The sequence below is a fragment of the Meriones unguiculatus genome, chromosome 12, assembly GCF_030254825.1.
Source record: "Meriones unguiculatus strain TT.TT164.6M chromosome 12, Bangor_MerUng_6.1, whole genome shotgun sequence".
Classification (NCBI taxonomy): Eukaryota; Metazoa; Chordata; class Mammalia; order Rodentia; family Muridae; genus Meriones; species Meriones unguiculatus.
The window spans coordinates 15731481-15750000 of NC_083360.1; the positions used below are offsets into that span (position 1 = coordinate 15731481).

At 37.2% G+C, this 18520-nt stretch overlaps 1 protein-coding gene and 1 long non-coding RNA gene across 5 annotated transcripts in view; one reads left to right on the forward strand and one right to left on the reverse strand.

Moving 5' to 3' along the window:
* The window catches only part of LOC132646790 (uncharacterized), a 61967-nt gene extending 53886 nt beyond the window's left edge, over positions 1-8081 (reverse strand). For both annotated transcript variants that reach the window (XR_009585045.1, XR_009585044.1), the window contains exons 1-2: positions 7944-8081; positions 731-816 (exon numbers count right to left, since the gene is read on the reverse strand). This is a non-coding gene — a long non-coding RNA (uncharacterized LOC132646790). The remainder of the gene's footprint in view (positions 1-730; positions 817-7943) is intronic.
* The window catches only part of Kcnip4 (potassium voltage-gated channel interacting protein 4), a 1134333-nt gene that overhangs the window by 232206 nt on the left and 883607 nt on the right, over positions 1-18520 (forward strand). The window contains exon 1 of one of the 3 annotated variants that reach the window (XM_060365336.1): positions 8037-8421. The exons of the other annotated variants lie outside the window; for them this stretch is intronic. Within the exon in view, the coding sequence (XP_060221319.1) occupies positions 8334-8421 (88 nt within the window). The 5' untranslated portion in view covers positions 8037-8333. Of the gene's footprint in view, positions 1-8036; positions 8422-18520 lie in introns of those variants that run through there. 3 annotated transcript variants of the gene reach the window in all.

The following is an 18520-nucleotide window of genomic DNA, read 5'->3' on the forward strand; positions in this document are numbered from 1 at the left end:
ACAGTACAAAAATATACTTCAACCTCATTTTGTAGAATGTGTTTTACTTCTTCATCATTTGATGTATGTGTGAGTGTGTGTGTGGGGGGGAGTGAGGTTGTTTGTTGGTTTTTGTTTGTGTCTTTGGAATTGGAATTTGTACCTGGTATTTCTGTGAATCTATTTATAAGTGGTTATTTTTCTATGCACTGTCTTTTTAAAACTAAGGTGAGACAGAGTCCTCATCTCTCCTAAAGACTTAGTCTTCTTTGGGAGACATTAGTTATGGCAGAAACTATCATATGTGCTTTAGGCCCTGCCTAGAAAACATTTTTGAAAAATTTGACCTGTGCATGCTAAAGTAGCCTTCCCTGGTTGAAGGTGTGATTTTGACTTGCTTTGTGTTCACAGAGCTGTCACTAAAGTTGATATGAGCAGTCACAGTGTGTTGGCTTGCTCTTTATTCACTGAAGTAGGTGACTAGTGGTGTTTCCAGAATAATAATGGACCTGGCATGGGGACATTCTTCTCTAATGGACAGCAGCTACTCTGCTATTTTTTCAAGACCCACTTTCACAGCCTGTGACTTTGCCGCAAGGCTCTGTTCTGTTTCTCCTTGCAGCCCCATGGAGTGCTATTTCCACACAGCACATGTTTAATTTTTGTGTCTTGTGACAATTTCAAAAGCATAACAATATCCACTCCCACTGAGATACACAGAATACACTGAGATGTGTCGAGAGAAGCTGACCTGGGAGCAAGAGCACACTGTGACAAGAAGGAATCTCCCGGGCTCTTCTATCCTTGAAGAGAAGCCAACAGATCTTGTTTTCCATTCTAAAAAGCAATGGAGAAGTCACCTAAGTGCAATTATGGTTTGTTTTTCTTGGATTTGGTCTTCTCTGAAAGATATATCAGAAAAAAAAAGAATTCTTCAAAAGCAATTAAAAGAAATATATCTTGAATGATACACATACTTTAAAGTCCCCTCACCCCTAATTTAGTAAGATCAGGAGTTATCAGGAGTTAGTAAACACAGGACCTACAATTTATATCATTCTTATCACATGGTGAGCTGGTGAGTGTGAATTCCCTCCAGATCAAATTTAGTTGTAACTCTAATGTAAGAATTGTTAGTAGTTTCTGTACCACATTCCCAGGGTGCTAAGTGGTAAAGCCTGAACATATGTGTTATTATGCTGTTCCCTCAATTCTCTGTGCCAGTTACAGAGAATTTGGTGAAACATCTCAGAAAAATTAAGGGCAATAGCTTATCACTGACAGAGTACACTTAATTTATTGTACATAGTAGTTATGTTTAATTCAAATGAGCTAACATTTTTTAATTTTCTAATTTTTGTTTTTATTTTCTTATTTTCTAACATTTAAAGTTCATCTTCCCAATTATGTTTTGTGTTTTCCCTGAGCATAGGAATAAACAACAATATTTTCCCTACATACTCTTTAGGCATGTCTCCCATAGGCAATGTGTTATTGCCATCTCCAGAGGAAGGGTGATTATGCTGGGAATCTGTGCTGCAAAGTGAAAAGTAAAATATCACAGAAGGTCTATTTTGAGACTTTCCACTAAAATTATTTGTAGGTTATTGACTTACTGTCCAGCAATAACATAAAATTGCACATGCAGATAAAGAAACTACATGTAAATTCTAGATGGCCACCCCTTTGATATTTCATAGCTGGAATTATCTTTCCACATAAGAAATTTTATCCAAACGATACTCCAGGATTGGATGACAACAAGGAAAATCCATCTGTGTGAAAATTATGCATAAAATAAGTAATGATATTGGGAGAAATAGTCTTCTTCCCAGAAATGCATACCAACAGGGTATTCAATACCAGATGGTTAGTCCTGAAAACATTATACAGACTGAACAGGTTGTACTTAGGGACACATATGTATATACATATATGCATATAATAAAAATTAATGAGAAAAGGAGGCCATAAATTTGAAAGAGAGGAAGGAGGGTTATTTGTGAGTTTTGGTAGAGAAGAAAGAAAAGAGGGAAATGTATATTATACTCTCAAAAATAAAACTACAAATACATTTCAATTTTTATGGAAAATGCTGAAGAATACAATTGTTACTTTATTTTTTTTTCTTTTTTCTTTTTTTTTTTTTTGGCTCTTCATTCAGAATTCTAAGACCTACCAGGTTGCTTTTCAGAATGGCTCTATCATCTTACATCTCATTTGTCATTGAATGAGCTATCAAGTTTAGCTGCATCCTGCCAACCTTTGCTTTTGTCTCAGCTTTTTTCCTAGACATTTTAATAAAAATATTATGGTATTTCTATTGCAATGTTACTTGGCAGTTCAATCATAATAATATGGAATATATTGTCATGTGCTTATTTATCACCTGTATTGCCTTTTTGGTGAAAAACATCTGCAGTTTCTGCTCATATTCAAATTAGATTTTGTGCTTTTACCTTACTGATTTTTGAAGTTCTCAATATATTGTAAATACTAATTTTTATCAGGAATGTATATGGCAAATATTTATCTATGCTCTGTATCTTGTCTTTTATCTTCTTGTGAAAATTTTTAATAAAGGAAGTGTTAAAAATTGATGATATCTAATTTTCAGTTTCCCCTTTTAAGAGTCACATATTTGTTGAAAAGCTTCAGATTTCTCTGCCTAATTACTTTGCCTAGTTACTTTAAACTAATTGCTGAAGTGATTCTTCAGATTCATTTTTTTTTAATTAAAACCTTGTTTATTTTTTTTGCTTTTAGAATCAGAATTATACTTGTTATCCCAGGGTGACCTGGAACTCACCATTTTGCCCTGGATGACCTTGAATTCTATTTTATTTTTCTTTCTTTCTTTCTTTCTTTCTTTCTTTCTTTCTTTCTTTCTTTCTTTCTTTCTCTCCTTCCTTCCTTCCTTCCCTTCCTTCCTTCCTTCCTTCCTTCCTTCCTTCCTTCCTTCCTTCCTTCTTCCTTCCTTTCTTTCTTCCTTCCTTCCTATTATTTATCACACTTAGTTTATTCACATTGTATCCCAGTTGTGGCTCCCTCCCTCATCTCCTCCTAGTCTCATCAACTCTCCCTAAACTCCCCCTATGCTCTTTCCCTAGTCCACTGATAGGGGAGGATGTACTCCCCTTCTATCTGACCCTAGCTTATCATATCTCCTCAAGGCTGGCTGCACCATCTTCCTCTGTGGCCTGGCAAGGGTGCCCCACCCTCAGGGGGAGGTGATCGAAGAGCCTGCCACTCAGTTCATGTCAGAGACAGCCCCTGTTCCCTTACTAGGGAGCCCACTTGGAAACTGAGTAGCCTATGGGCTTGCTCTGAATAGGGGGTCAAGGTCCTCTCCATGCATGGTCATTGGGTGGAGTATTGGTCTCTGCAGGCTGTCCTAGGCCCATTTTTTTTTTTTTTTTGGCTTTGTTGGTCTCCTTGTGGTGCACCTATCCCCTCCGGGTCTTTCTATCTCTCCCTTCTTTCATAAGGTTCCCTGTAGGAATTTTTCTATTTTATCTTCCCCAGTGCTTGAATTTAAGGCACACACCCTATTGCCTGGCTTTCTGAAATTCCATAGCTTTACAGTTAACATTTAAATTTATTATTAATTATAAACTAATTTTTTACAAGACACAGGAATTTGATCTAGGTCTATTTTGTGTATGGATCTGGACTGCTCTGATGCCTCACATTGGTACCCTAAAAGGTGACTTTCATTCTCTGAACACCTATTATAGTTTTTTCAAAAACTCAGCTGTTCAGAATTGAATGGTTTTCAATTCTGAAAGTTTTTTTTCTGTTGTACTGGTGCTCCTCTCCCTACCAATCCTGCAAGGTAAGTTTTGTTATGTTTCTTAAAGAAATAGTCCATCCTGTCAAAGATGTCTTATTGCATTTTACAGTAATTTATTTTATTCTCTGATGTGGGTGTGTATTTGTGTGTGTGGGTGTATGTGTGTGTTCTTCTAGGTACATACGAAGGAAGTAACCCAGAGTGTGATTGTGTGAAATTAGGGTTTGGGAGGCAATTAGGTTTAGAAAGTGAGAGTTCAATCAATAGTCTTAGTGCTCTTAATAGAGAGAAATGTAGGCAGTAAAGGTACAGTCTTGTGATGAACACTGGTGTCTCTGTAAAAGCAAGGTGAACTAGAATCTAGAACTTGCTCTCTTCCCCACAAGTGCATACAGTAGGAAGTCTTCACTTCACAAATCAAGGAGAGAGGCCTCACCATGCTCTGAAGATGAGCATACTGATGTGGGCCTTCTTATCTCTGGAACATCCAGAAATAAATGTGCATTGTTTAAGCCACCTGCTCTCTCTCATATCTGTTATTGAAAACTAGCTAAATAATATCTAGGCCCTTACACCTTTAACATCTGGAGGATCTGTAACAATAAATGCCATTTTTATAAATATTTAAAATGAAACAAATTAAATTTAAAATATATTCTTCACTTCAGAGTAAATTTGAGCTATTGCAATTTAAAATGTGTTCAAAGTAGAACCTTTCCTTTTCTTAATTTCAAAGATTCCTATAAATCTTACTCTTTTTTTTTACTTTAAAAATTTTGATTGATACATAAATTCAAGTGTATTTAGAGAATGATGTAATGTGTATATATAAAATTAGATCATCCAGTTAATATGTATTTCTAAGTGATTCCACTTATTTATCATGATAAGAGTATTTTAAATCAGGTCAGCAATTTTGAAATGTAAAAGTCAATGTCTTTGGTTATCATGCTAAGTAATTCAACCATAAAACCTTTTTCCTAATTAACTGAAACTTTTTGCTTTGACCACAATTTCCTGGGGCTCCACCCCTAACCCTCAGCCTCTTGTAATCACTATTCTGATTTTTGCATATATAAGTTGAATATGCTTAGCTTTCACATAAAGTAAGAACAAACAGTAGTGGCCTTCCTTTTTCCTCCTTCATTATGTTAATATCATCCAGGTTCATCCATATTGTCAAAAATGAAAAAATTTCCTTATTTTTTAAGGTTGAATATTTTTTAAATTATATATGTTAAGTTTTAACCATTCACCACTTAATACCCCCCATATATGCACATCTGGAACATTATAAACTGTGCTAGAATGACCTGTGACGAACAATCTATTTGAGATGTGTTAATTTTAATTTTTTTAAATGTTGTCCTGAGCCTGATTTTGAGAAAGGTACAATAACACATAATTCAGGATATATATTCTCTTCAACAAACAATATTGAAAAACAGTAGATACTTGTGCATGACAGTAAAATCTGTCCCTCAATATTTTAAATAAAAATGAATTAAAGCCTAAAACTAAGGTCTAGAACTAAAATATCTTAGAGGGCAATGTATAAGAAAAGTAGTAGAGCTTTGGTCTGGGTGATAATTTCCTACATTGGACTTCAAACATGCAGATATCAAAAGCAAAAAAAAAAAAAAATCAAACTAAAAAGTTCTGGCAAAGCCAAAGAAACAGTTATGAGAAGAGAGATGAAGTCCATAGATTTGGAGAAAATATGTACATCTGATATGATATTCTTTGTACATCACAATAACAGGAATCTATTCCAATTAAAAATGAGAAACTCCCTTAAATAGACTTTTTGTTTTTTTGAAAAAGAGCTTGCATATGATCCAAAGACTTGTGAAAAGTTGCTCTGTATCACTAGTCACCAGGAACAAGCAAATTGGAATCACATATTGTACAACTGTTAGAATGGCTATTATAAAAATGAAAGACAAATATTGGTGAGGATGTAGAGAAAAATAAATAGTAGTGGGAATTTTAGAAAAAAAATTGGAATTTTCTAAAAACCTAAAAATTCAAACAACCATGTATATTTTAATTGCATAGGATAGCATTTTGACAGTTCATTGAATGTCCCCACTAATTATTTAAATCCCAATTAAGTCACCCTTAACTCTCTTTCTTTTATGTCTCTAGTCAATGAACCAAACCCCATTAATCCTGTTTCCTTGTATATTCAGAAACAAACCAGCTTTATCCCCAGGGCAGGCCATGCATCCCTCCATTATTTCTCTCCTGGACCAAGGTGCTGTCTCTACCAGTATTTGTTCTTCTCTAGCTCCATTGCAGGTCATCTTTACTTAACAGACAGATGATTCAACTTTTCCTGGTGATGGACTGGGTTCAAGTACTGTTGTCCCTGTCTTACTCCTGCGATGTCTCCTGAGTCAGTGTACTCTAGCAAACATATGTGCCTTGCCTGCTATCTTTTAAGGATGCTGATCTCATGCCCAGCTGAGGGTCATTGCACCAAAGCTGTTCTCTCTGCCTCCTATGCCCTTGATAGTTCTTCGTGGTTGACTCCCTCTTCTATTTTATACACTAGCTTTCCTTTTTTATTTATGTCTTTCCTATGCCGCTGCTCTAATTCAGCAGTTACCCATATGTGATGTGTTCTTGCTTATTGTTTATATCTTCCTCACTATGCTGAGGTACAGGTGCCATAGGATCAATGTCGTTCCCCTTCTTACTACTGTGTGTCCAGCTTGAAGCCATGTCTGTTAAGCTGCTCCACATCTAAACCCAGTAGACAAATGCATATATGTGCTGTGCTTAATATCATCTGTACTGCATCTTTTTAACCCTCCAACTGAAGAACACCACACATACATATTAACTTCACAGATAAAACAATGAGGCTTTATTTATATCATTATTCAAATGTATGTATATATATATATTGATGTATATTAGTATACTTTTCTTTTCTATGCCAGACATTGTCAGAAATGCCATGCATATGGAAGAAAAATGTTAAAAAGCATTTTGTTAACCTCCATATGTGAATATAGCTTTATTTTAAACAAGTTCAACTGAATTTTTAAAAATTCCTGGAAAGTATGCTTCTTCATTAACCATTTCAGTGGGTAAATCATTGAGACTGTGGGTGTTGATGGGAGAACTGTAGAGGGGACCAGTCACCACTTAAATGTCTATGGCTCAGATTTCAAAACACACTTTTTTTTTATTGTACAAGAACGTCATCTCATGCAGAGCATTATTGAAAAATACTAGGTCAAAATAGGACTGTTGGTTACATGTGTCAAAAATGGGAGTAGAGAGCCTTTTACAACAAGGAGTTTGAATTTCCTTTACGTACTAAGTCTCATAGTGCCAACATTTATATTTGCATAGAGCCAGTAAAAATAACCAAAAGCCCTGGGAGTATTAAGAATGTAAAACAACCGGAGAAACTATGCAAAGCCCCAAATAATTCTGAAATAGTGGATACTTTCACAGATGCAAGCATCTGGCTTTCAGACATTTATAACAAACTGTCTGTGCAGCGCCACTCTCAGTACAAAAGTGCCCTTTGCAGATAGCAAGTCCCTGAGGTTGTTCTCCTAATTTAAACCAGTCTGTAGGGGAAATGACAGCTTGTATCTGCCTTTGAAGAAGAAAAGGAGAAGAAACTGAGGCAGTTCCTGCTTTTAGCACAATGAAGCAAGTTAGCTTTTGGGGTTCTGTTGCCTAAGGACAAAGTACAGGACTTCACAACTGTTACTATTCAAACCTGGGTGTAAACACAGGTGTTTGAGAGCAGATAGTGACTTCTGATTCCAAAATACCCGAGCCCGGAGAGTGCAGAAATATTAGCCAGTTTCCGGCATCAGCTTGTTTTCTATCTCGGACCCCGTGGGCTGGAATATATCTATTTGTGGCATAGCAGTATTGCTTCATTCTTCTGGTAAATGTTCAACTCTGAGGAGAGTCAGAGTGGGCTTCCATCTATACGCTCTGAATAGGATCACCACTGGATACGGGAACAGTCTGAGTTCTGGCCTCAGGCAGTCCCTTTCCAATCTCTTTTATAATTTAGAAGCATTTTGGACACCCTTGGACCCAGAGTTTCCTCCCCAGCAGGCCTGATTGTTTAGCCTGATCTCTTATTGGTTTCCAAAAGGCTTCAGCCCCAGTGACCTGTCGTCTGTCTGCTCACCTGCTTACATGCTGATTCATTGATGAGCTGGCATCGCCGGCCCCGCCTCCCTCGGCATGGTCCGTGAGGTTGCAAGTGCTTCAGGAGAGAGGATGCCGAGATGCACCATAGCTGGGTTACTACAAGTGTGAAGCAGCGGCTTGCTGTTGCCACAGAAGAACTTGGTGACCGGTCCTGAGAGGTAGCGCTTTCCCAGTGCCCCGCTACTCAAGCGTCTGCACTGGCTGCTGTACCTTCTGACTCAGGCACTCACAGCTAATTCCCCAGGAGTTGTAAGGCAGCCCGACACATAAACTGAGACAGAAGTTTCCCCTCAGAAGCCGCCTTTTTCCCCCCTTTTCTATTGGCAAAGACTTCTACTCAACTCAGAGGAATACCTTGTTGCTTAAGATGAGCGGCTGTAGAAAACGGTGTAAACGTGAAATATTGAAATTTGCCCAGTACCTTCTCAGGCTATTAACAGGTTCTCTTCATACAGGTAATGACTTATTATTTTTTATTTTTTTTCAAGTCAAGGCAGGCAGAGCATGGTAACGGAGTTGAATCAGAGTAGAAAATGCTCACTATTTCTTTGTTGTGTGTGTGGGTTTTTTTTTTTTTTTCTCTAATGCTGTCAATAAAATGCAGTCTCTGACATTCCTGCTCTTAAAGACATGAGGCACGCAGCTCTGATCTAGGGAGGGGGGTTGAACTCCATTGTCTGAATGTATCTTTTATGTCCTGCTGGCAGCACCACTATTAGCTGTGCCTCGGTCTAAGGAAACAGCGTCTATGATTAAAAAGAAAAAAGAAAGAAGAAAAAGAAACAATTGTGTGAAGGGTTTCCCCCTTCCTGCTGCTTGCTGCAGTTTGTGGGAAAAGCATAAAAGCTGTCCTCCCTTCAAACAGTTAAAGATTCTCTAGAACTCTTTGATCATTATAATCCACAGATTGCTTGCAGCATTGGATCTTGGTGCACAGCAGTGAAGGAGTTAAGGAGATTTCTTTGAGAATTCTGAGTTCCTTGGAAAATGTGAACAAAATGTGCAAACAGCTGAAGAGTAACGTGTTCAGATATTTGGTATTTGTTTCATTGTGGTGAATTTTAATGTTTAAACATTGACATAATTGAAATAGAAAGTCTTTGCAATCTAAGCGCTGGTAGCAAGAAAATAAGATGTTTTAAGATAATGTAAGATGATGAGACTAAACCAATAAGTAGCTTTGCTACCCGTGGAATTCTTGAGTGCTGTCATTAACTTAGATAGGGCCAAAATTAGTCCCCACTGGTGACCTATGTTGTTAATGGACTATCACACTTAGGAGAACACAAAGCTGTGTTAATAGTAAGTATACTATACCTGGGTTCCAGCCGTGGGGAGCTATTGACAGTAGAGTGTTTGTTTGCTTGTTTGTTTTTAACTCTGAATAATAAGGACAAACAAACAGGTACACATAGGCAATGTAAGAGATTTGAACAGTGGCACATTCTCTCTGCAGAAGAGGTGGTGTGTTGGTTAGCAAACCTGCTGATGAGAGAGGGGACAAGCGTTCTGAGAGAGGAACTGGAGGCCAGAGATCACCACTCTAGGTTCCTGGGCATAAAGAAGCTTCTTAGTATCCTGCGTTCACATCCTGCTAACACGCATGTGCTGATCCTAAGCAGTGTGCAATGTGGTGAATCATAATCACGAGCAGCCTGTACACAACTTTCCAACTTGGAGTTTGTTGTGTTTCCACCTAGTCTTCAGATTTAACAGTGTGCTTACTTTGATCAATATGGCCTTATCAGGCAGTAATTATTTGCTTTATATCCTTTCTGCTAAAAACAGTGTGTCATTCAATATATCATGGCTCGGTCACTAATGCTCAGTACATGATGCTCGATTTTAACATGAGGTTTGAAAAAATTATATATATACACATATATATATATATATATATATATCAGCTCTCTATGTGGTTCTGTAGCTGTACTCTCTCTTTGAGCTGCGATGGTGCTGGTACCCTGTTTTTTGTTTGTTTGTTTGTTTGTGTAACAGTTTTCTGGAACTTTTGATTTCAAAGGCCATTATGGAGATGACAGTAGCTGTGAAGTTGTAAAGATAAATATTAATGCTAAATACCGTCAGCACACAGGTTCTCTAGTGACAATGTGGGATGCTAGTAGAGAAGCAGGATTTTAGAACTTATTCATTGCACATTTAGAAGTCAGTGTAGGTGGGAGCAGTTTTCTTGTTCTGAAGCACAGGAGGCCATGTACCTTTGGATTTTGAGAAATAGGAGCCTAAGGTTATCATCAGGTACAAAGATAGATTAATATCCTCAGAAAGGTGCTTATGGAGATTTGTTTCTTATGAAATTTTTTTTTCTATTCAGGCATAATAAAAATAAATTTGAAATTCAGCTGGATTCTTCATAACTGTTCAGAATTCTGCTTGGAAGGGCCAATATATGCATTTACTAGTAGCTGTGATAATATACTCTGTTCATACTGCGGATTCTAATGTAAAATTCATTAGAACACTTTTGGGTCCCTGAGCTAGTAATTAATGAAGAAGTGGGAGGCAGGGTTGAATCAGTTTAAAATTTTTTGCTCTATGGTTAGATAGGTAAGAATTTGCTAACTCCTGAACAATCAGCATATGTCTTTGTAGTTATCAAAATTTCATAACAGTAAGAACATGCATTGACTGATTTTTTTGGTTTTGATAATTAAGCCTCTTATCCTTAGTTCCTAAATTAGCATTGCCTGAGGGAGTAGTAAAATTCTTTTTACATTTAAACAGGTTAATTCTGAAACATCAACTTTGTATTTTCTTGACAGTTGCTTTTCATTTGTTGCCAAATATACACAGAAAAATTAATACAATGATATATAAACATAAATAATTTTTGACATACCTTATTAGTGATGTCACTAGCAAGAGGGAAGCAATTTCCATAGCTGACATTTTTTCAGGTAAGTTTGACAGTGTTTAGGATTATGTATGTATGTATGTATGTATGTATGTATGTATGAATGAATAAATAGACAAATAAATAAATATCTCTAAAATAATTTAGGGAGAGAATACAGATTCAATTGTAAATTTTTCAGTCAAGATAACATATTCTTCTTGTTCAAAAACTTCTTACATATATTCTTTCTCATGTTCAAGAACTTCTCAAAAAGTGGACTTTTTCCTCAGGGGGCCACAACATGAGAGAAGTGAAACCCAGTCCTGGCTGAGTTAAAAACTAAGACCTTAATTCAAAATGAAATACACATGAAAGAGTACTGCTGAAACATGTATGTTGGCTTTATTTGAAAATATGAAAACTTGAAGAGATTCATTGCTATAAATTATAAATTATTGGTGAGCAAGTAATACAAGTTAATGGCTTCCAGGACAGACTATCAAGATTTAATTCAGGGTTAACTGTCTTATTTTCTTCCCAGTTTGCTACTTGCTTCTTGATATACAACATCAGATTTATTTGTAGGTGGTTCTTCTGACACACAGTATATTCTGGTACATATAAGTGAGTGGAGATGGGGTGTAGGGATGACTATAATCATTGCTGCCTCTATCAGTGGGTAATTTGGGTATCAGCACTCTATTTGATGGCTGGTTATAACATTACGCAAATGGGTGATGGTGGTATAGACATCAAGTGTTATAGTATTTCTCCTTCAGTTCTGTAACACAGTATAGGATTTTTAAAATGGTCTTTATTTTGAAGGTTATTTTGACATTTATCCAAAAATTCTTGGTATCGTGTTCTTGAAAAAGCAGGATCTGGACACACTTTCCTGTTGGGAACAATCCCCTAAACATATGTTTGAGGTAGATACTGCCTGGAGCACTGTTGCAGGCTTCAGGCTTGCAAGCTACAGGTATGTGAATGTTCAGTTTGTCACTTAAGGGGAGCAAAAACAATTTAAATAGAAAAAAATCTATTAAGCTTTGTGTTTCTGTTTACTAATGTATTAAAGCACCTCAGATTCAATGAAATTATTAAAAGCTAAAGTAAAAATTCATCCCATTACATAGAGAACTTTAGTCTAGGAATGGGGGTAAGAAAGGAAGGAAGAGGATAGACCCATAGACACAGAGAGAACATAACTTTGTCCACCAAATTAGAATTAAAAAAACTTTAAAATCTTTCATACTACTTTTGAGTTCTTGTGGATAAAGCCTACAAAAAGCTAATCATGTAAGGATTTAAATACCTTAATATTACATTTAAAAGCATGAACAGGAAATAGAAGTTATTAACAAAAGCAGAGACATGACAAAATTATTTTCTGGCCCTTTTTTTTCTATCCTTTATTATTTTTTACACTTTAGAATCATAGATTATAAGATCATTTTTTCCCATTCCTGAGCTTTCTGGGGACCCTCCCCTTCTTCATCTGAAGACATTATATAATTAAATATTGACAAACTTCAAAATCTTTCTGACAAAATGATAAGACTTTCCGTTTTCCAGGTCATGTAGCCCTGGCAGTGAAAATTGCTATTAAGGATCTCTTGATTTGTCAGTTCTGGAATCCGTGTTATTCACTATTTTGTTTTATTTTTAAATTAATCTCTTTGACTTTTTGATTACTTTTTATATTATTTATTGTCTCCATTATTTAAATGCATACCAAGTGACATAATTGTATTATTATTTGTTAACTTAATTATTATTATTTATTATATTCTTATCTTTTTCTTTGTGGATGTGTGTGTGTTTGTGTGTTCTTCCTTCTGCTGAAACTTTTTCTTACGTAAGAACGCTAAGGTCAGATGGAAGGGGAGGAGGACTTCCCCTAGCATTGGACTTGGAAAGGGGCAGGGAAGAGATGAGGGAGGGAGGGAATGAGGGAGAGGGCTACAGCTGGGATACAAAGTAAACAAGCTGTGATTAATATAAAAATAAAATAAAACTTATAAAAGAACTTACAGGAAGGTATTTATATTTGACCATCAATGTATATAAAATTTTGTTTCTTTTTCCAGCAAGAGTTTACATTTTAAACATTGTGAAAAGAATTCTTTCTCCTGATTAATTTCTTAGGCAAAAGCTTTGGGCTTATGGAGGCTGGGGCTCTTGCTTAAGCTTTTACAGGTCTGTCTTCCTTGGGGCAAGTCTGATTAAGCATCCTTGATCACATGCACACACTGTACTTGGGTTTGAATTACTGGTCACTCTTTAACTTCTCAAGGACATCTTCATGTTAGTGCTGTCTTTCTCCTTGTATTCTCTAGTCTTTTTTTTCCTATAATTAGGATATCAGGTAAGCCTGGAGGGCTTAAATACTTAAATATTACAGATGGAATACTGTCTTTATCACCATGACAAATTCAGAGCACTGGGAAGTCTGATCTCATAGTCTTGGACATGATTAATTTAAAGCTCTTTTGTGGACTAATTGACTAAATTAATCAATACATTCCACAAGGTCTACAGGGAAGAACTAAATACTTGTAAGAGGTGCTGTTGCCCTTCCTGCCTAAGAGGATCAGAGCTTCCATGCCACAAAGGTCAGAATGCATTCCAGAGCCTCATTTATGCATTCGGAGAAGCACTCAGAATCTCCAACACAGGAAAAAACTACTGTGATTATAGGCATCGCACAGTGTGTATCACTTAGGCTTCTTGCTGGAGACAGAGAGTGTAAAACTCTGGGAAATAATCTTGTCAGGTGACTGAATATGGGCAGAATATAAGAAGCTGTTCAAGATGGTGCCTTCACTGAAACTGTTGAAAAATGTACAAAATAGAGAAGCTGTTTCTGAAAACTGGACAGGAGAACTACAGAGAATTGTTGAGTAGGGGTGGAAATTCAGAGCAGAGATGCCTCCAGTATTCAAGGAGCTGCTAGGAAGGTTAGAACCCAGCGCGGGTCTCTGTTTCTTTCTGCCCCCCAGTTGTCCCTGTCTGTTATCAGCTTCCTGTTCCTGTAACTGATGCCTAAGGGAATAAATTTAAAAGAAAGTTTTAATTTGGCTCAGCACTTCAAAGGTGTTGGTGTGTGTTGGGTTGGTTCCTTTTATTCAGTATCTATAGTAAAGCCGAACAACAGGAAAGAAACAGGTGGCATGCCAAAACTCCTCCGTTTATTTACTAAGGAATGGGAGAAGGAGGAGGAGAGGGCTTGGGGCCCACTCAAAGGACATGCCTCAGACACACAAATAATTCCTAGTAGGTCCTAGCTTTTAAATATCACACCACTTCCCAATCGGACCAACTGGGGCCAAATCTATAACAAATAGGCATTTGAGGTAGTCCAGGTTCACAGTGTAAAAATTTCACATCACTAATGCCACTGGGAAAGCAACTGTAAGCAAGAGAAGTGTATTCCTCCCTGTATTAACTTGCTATCACCCAGAACCCCACTGCAGTTTATCCAATTAGGGATTCATTGCTTAACAATGGTTAACAATGGTTATGCTATTCTTCCTCTAAAGAGCTAGTACAAGGATTATTAGCAAGCTGTTCACATACCTGGAGACTCACAGATACCTGTATATCAACCACATCCTCCACACACATTGTTTATTTTTTTTATTTGGACCAAAACAGACTGTTTTCAGAGAGGATATTACTGTAATCAGTCAAACTCAGTGATGCCAAAAGATAACAAAATGTGTGTTTTTTTAGCAGATGGTATCACAACACTGTGAGATGTAGGTATAGTTTGTGTATGCTGGGTGAATTTTCTTTGCTAATGCATATTTTTCTCAAAATTATCCTGTCAGCAGTGGGACCTATTTGTGAAGTCGCGCTTAATATGTATCTGAGTTCTGAGGAACTACCCTTTGTTATAGAAGGAAGCAAAGTACAACTGACTACAGTAGAATTTATCAGCATTGCTTTTTTTTTTCTAGTAAATGTTAAATTGTTTTAGAAGCAAATAGTTTCATCAAGATTTGCAGAGTATCTCTCTAATAACACCCCTTCCTCAAGCCTAATAGAAATATTTCAGGAATGTAAAGGTATTTATTTGTGGGACTTGCATTAATTATCTTTGTGTTTTTAAAAGACAGTGGCTAAAACTCAGCTACTGATCAGCATCCAGTAACAGCTGGGGAGACTCAGCTCTTTGTTACTACTTAACTTCAGGGACAAGGAATCAAAAGAGAGCTGAATAAAGGCCCATGATTATGGAAAGAGGATTGTGCTAAAGTTTTATCAGGGCAAACACCCCACTGAAAGAGGCCCTTCACTTGATCCCTTCTTTTTATATCTCATGTCTGGCTCAATATTAGTTCTCTTTCTCTTCTACTGTTTTAAATTATAGTCTTTAAATATATACACATATATTATCTCTGTGTAGATCTATCTATTTATCTATCTATCTATCTTATCTTCTCTCTCTCTCTCTCTCTCTCTCTCTCTCTCTCTCTCTCTCTCTCTCTCTGTAGCTAACATGCGAAAGTCAGAGGACAATCTTCTGTAGTCAGTTCTCACCCTTCACCTTGAAGTCATGAGTTTCTGCAGTGGTCCTTTGTATTTCACACTTGCTGGCTCACAGATTTCTAGGCAGTCCTCTTGTCTCTGTCTCTCATTTCACAATAGTATTGGTAAGATTTCAGTTGTACAAGAACACATCTGTCTTTTCACCAGGGTTCTTAGAATAGAGGTTAGGTTGTGAGGTCCATGAGGTCAGGGTTTTCACCCACTAAGCTTTTACGTATAGCTTTATCATAGTGTTAAGGACAAGAATATATTTTGTTACAATAGGAAACAATCACATATTGAATCCTCTTTAATCACCTCCACTGGTGTGGGGGTGGGGTGGGTTGGGCAGCCTTACCAGGCCACAGAGAAATACAATGCAGACAGTCCTGATGAGACCTGATAGGCTAGGGTCAGATGAAAGGGGAGGAGGACCTCCCCTATCAGTGGATTGGGGAAGGGGCATGGGAGGAGAAGAGGGAGAGAGGGCAGGGTTGGGAGGGAATGAAGGAGGGGCTACAGCTGGGATACAAAGTGCATAAATTGCAATAAATAAAAAGTTAATACATAAATGTGTTTCAGGAGAGCAGCTCTCTGCTGAACCCTTAACTGCTTCAGTGTAGCAGCACACACAGGGGAATGATGAGCAGCCTTCAACTGGGACTCTAGCTTTGTCCAGCTGTGATGCCTGTCTACTGCTGTAAGCAGAGGTAGCCCATGGCTAGGACAAAAATATTTATTATATATTTCTCTTGCCATATATTCAACAAGTACTTAACTTCTGAGGTTATTATTAATCTAGCACTGATTGGTTGTCCTGCTCATTTTATTCAAATTAAAACTTCAGAAATGAAAACTGAATACTTAATCATGACTTTGCTCCTAGTAATTTGTAATACATGCACAGAAAGTTGTATAAACAGCAGCAATTTCTAAACTCGTCTTTTTATGTTAGCCGCAACTATTATCTCCACTTCATCATTTAAGCAATGTGTATGAAATGTGTATTAAGAGCTGACTCTGTGGCTTTGAGAGTTATCTTCTTCATGGTTCTCAACAGCCCTGCATTGCTTTCTGAATACAGCAAGTAGGTATGGGGCAGTTAACAGGGCAGTTAACTGACAGGTAATTGTGCAACATTTGCTATGATTTCACAAGACAGAAGAGAGCTTTCTCTTATGTTTTTTACCAAGGGTAGTCAAGGACAGTGGAGAGATGAAGGAGAAGGTGATGAGAGATATGTCAAACCAAGATAAGCAAGCAGCTGTAGACGAATCAACAGCTTTATTTGTAGGTAAAGGCTACGTTAGGTGAAAGCTGAGTTTCACACATGACCAAATAGATGCAGAAACACCCAGCCAAACCAGGGTCCTATTCTCCACTTAGAGAGAAACAGTGGCCTTTTTTGAGTGGTCTTGTATTGAAGGTTAAACACCTGCTCAGAGCTCATTTATCTTCCCCTCGAAGATATTATGCTCTTGTTCACTGCTGAATTTGCTGATTTAATCGTTTTTGAGCTCTCATGGTACAAGTCCTTCCCATATTATTCTGCATTTAATTACTCATCAACACTTCTTTATTGAACAGAGTCAGGTGCTCCTTCAGAACTCAGGGAGCTTGGCATCTTCTACTAGCCAGAGAGAAAATTTAATTCTGCTCACCAACACAAAACACTCTTGTATAGATGTGACTAAGGCATGTGGACTCGGTTTTCATAGTGTGAGGAGAAGATGCCACAAGTCAGTCTTACACATTTTTTTGTCTGTGTAGTTTAATATGGTCATTTCTGAATCACTTCAGTGGATGGAAGCCACTGTGGGTATTTTGCATGGAATCTAACTTAAGCTGTGATTTTCTAGGATATACTGAGGCTGAGATGTAAAACCAAATTGTCAGGATCCAAGATATGTGCTTTGCTCTTGATTTCTCCTGGTGAAATTCAAACTCACCCTGAAGAGCTATGTCAAGGCTTTAATTCTTGGCTCCAGAACCTGGAGTCATTTCCTGATCAGCTAAGTCAATCCAACCATTCCTGCAGTGACTCTCCTTTATATCAGGTTCTGAGATTTCCTTTACAGACAGGGCAACAAAGAGTAGTTGTGAGAGTAAGAGGAGACAGTCTTGACATGGAAGAAAACAGAGACAGATTTAAAACGACAGAGATAAACTTGGAAATATATGTGCACAATGGTACACACACACACACACACCACCACCACCACCACCACCACCACCACCCTCATTCCTCCTTCTTTATAAAATGATACACCTATCCTTCAGATTAATCACAGTTGTCTCTAAAGGAGGCAGAAGTTTGAATCAGTCACGTCTGTTGTATTTGTTGTTTCTAACATTCAGTACATATTCATGCTAAATGGCCAAACACATTGTCCACGAGGGCACGAGTGCACACAGACTTGCACTTCTGTTGCTCTGTGTGTTTTCCCAAAGGCAGGCAGCGTTGTAGCTGTTGCCTTTATCATGCCTTCTGATCTCGGGCACTTGAGCTCCTCACTCTAATCGCTGCTGAGGCTTCGCTTCTTTTCTTATTTCTGTCCAGTGGATCTTCTTGTTACAGAACTTCTTAGAGAAAAATCAGAGCACTGAAGCTCACTGTATTTCTGATTGAAAGCAAAGGAAGAATAACACCACAGTTTTAAATGCAGCCATGACAGCATACTTGCTTATTTACTTTAAAAGTCACAGTATAACGTGAGTTATACATTGCTGTGTATATATTTTCATTTCTAATTTTAGAATATATAATTGGATTTTATAATTTTAAATATAATCATGCAGATATATATATATTTATATGTATAATGAAAATTAGTATAAAAATAGACCTAAAGTAATTAATAAAAAATGTGAAACAAACTAGGCATTTAGGCTCATGCCTGTAAACCTAACACTTGAAAGCTAGAAGCAGGAAGAACAGCTCAAGGTCCATCTACGCTACACAGGAAGTTTGACTCCAGTCTGGGCTACATAAGACTCATTTTAATACATAAGCAAGCAAACAAACCAACAAAATCCCAGCATGGAAATAGAGACATTTGTGTTCTTAATGTGTAAAAAAAAATTCTAGAATTAAAAAGATATAATCTTTGATATGTTGTAATCTTAAGGTTTTTATCAGAAAATAAAAATAAAAAAATGCATTA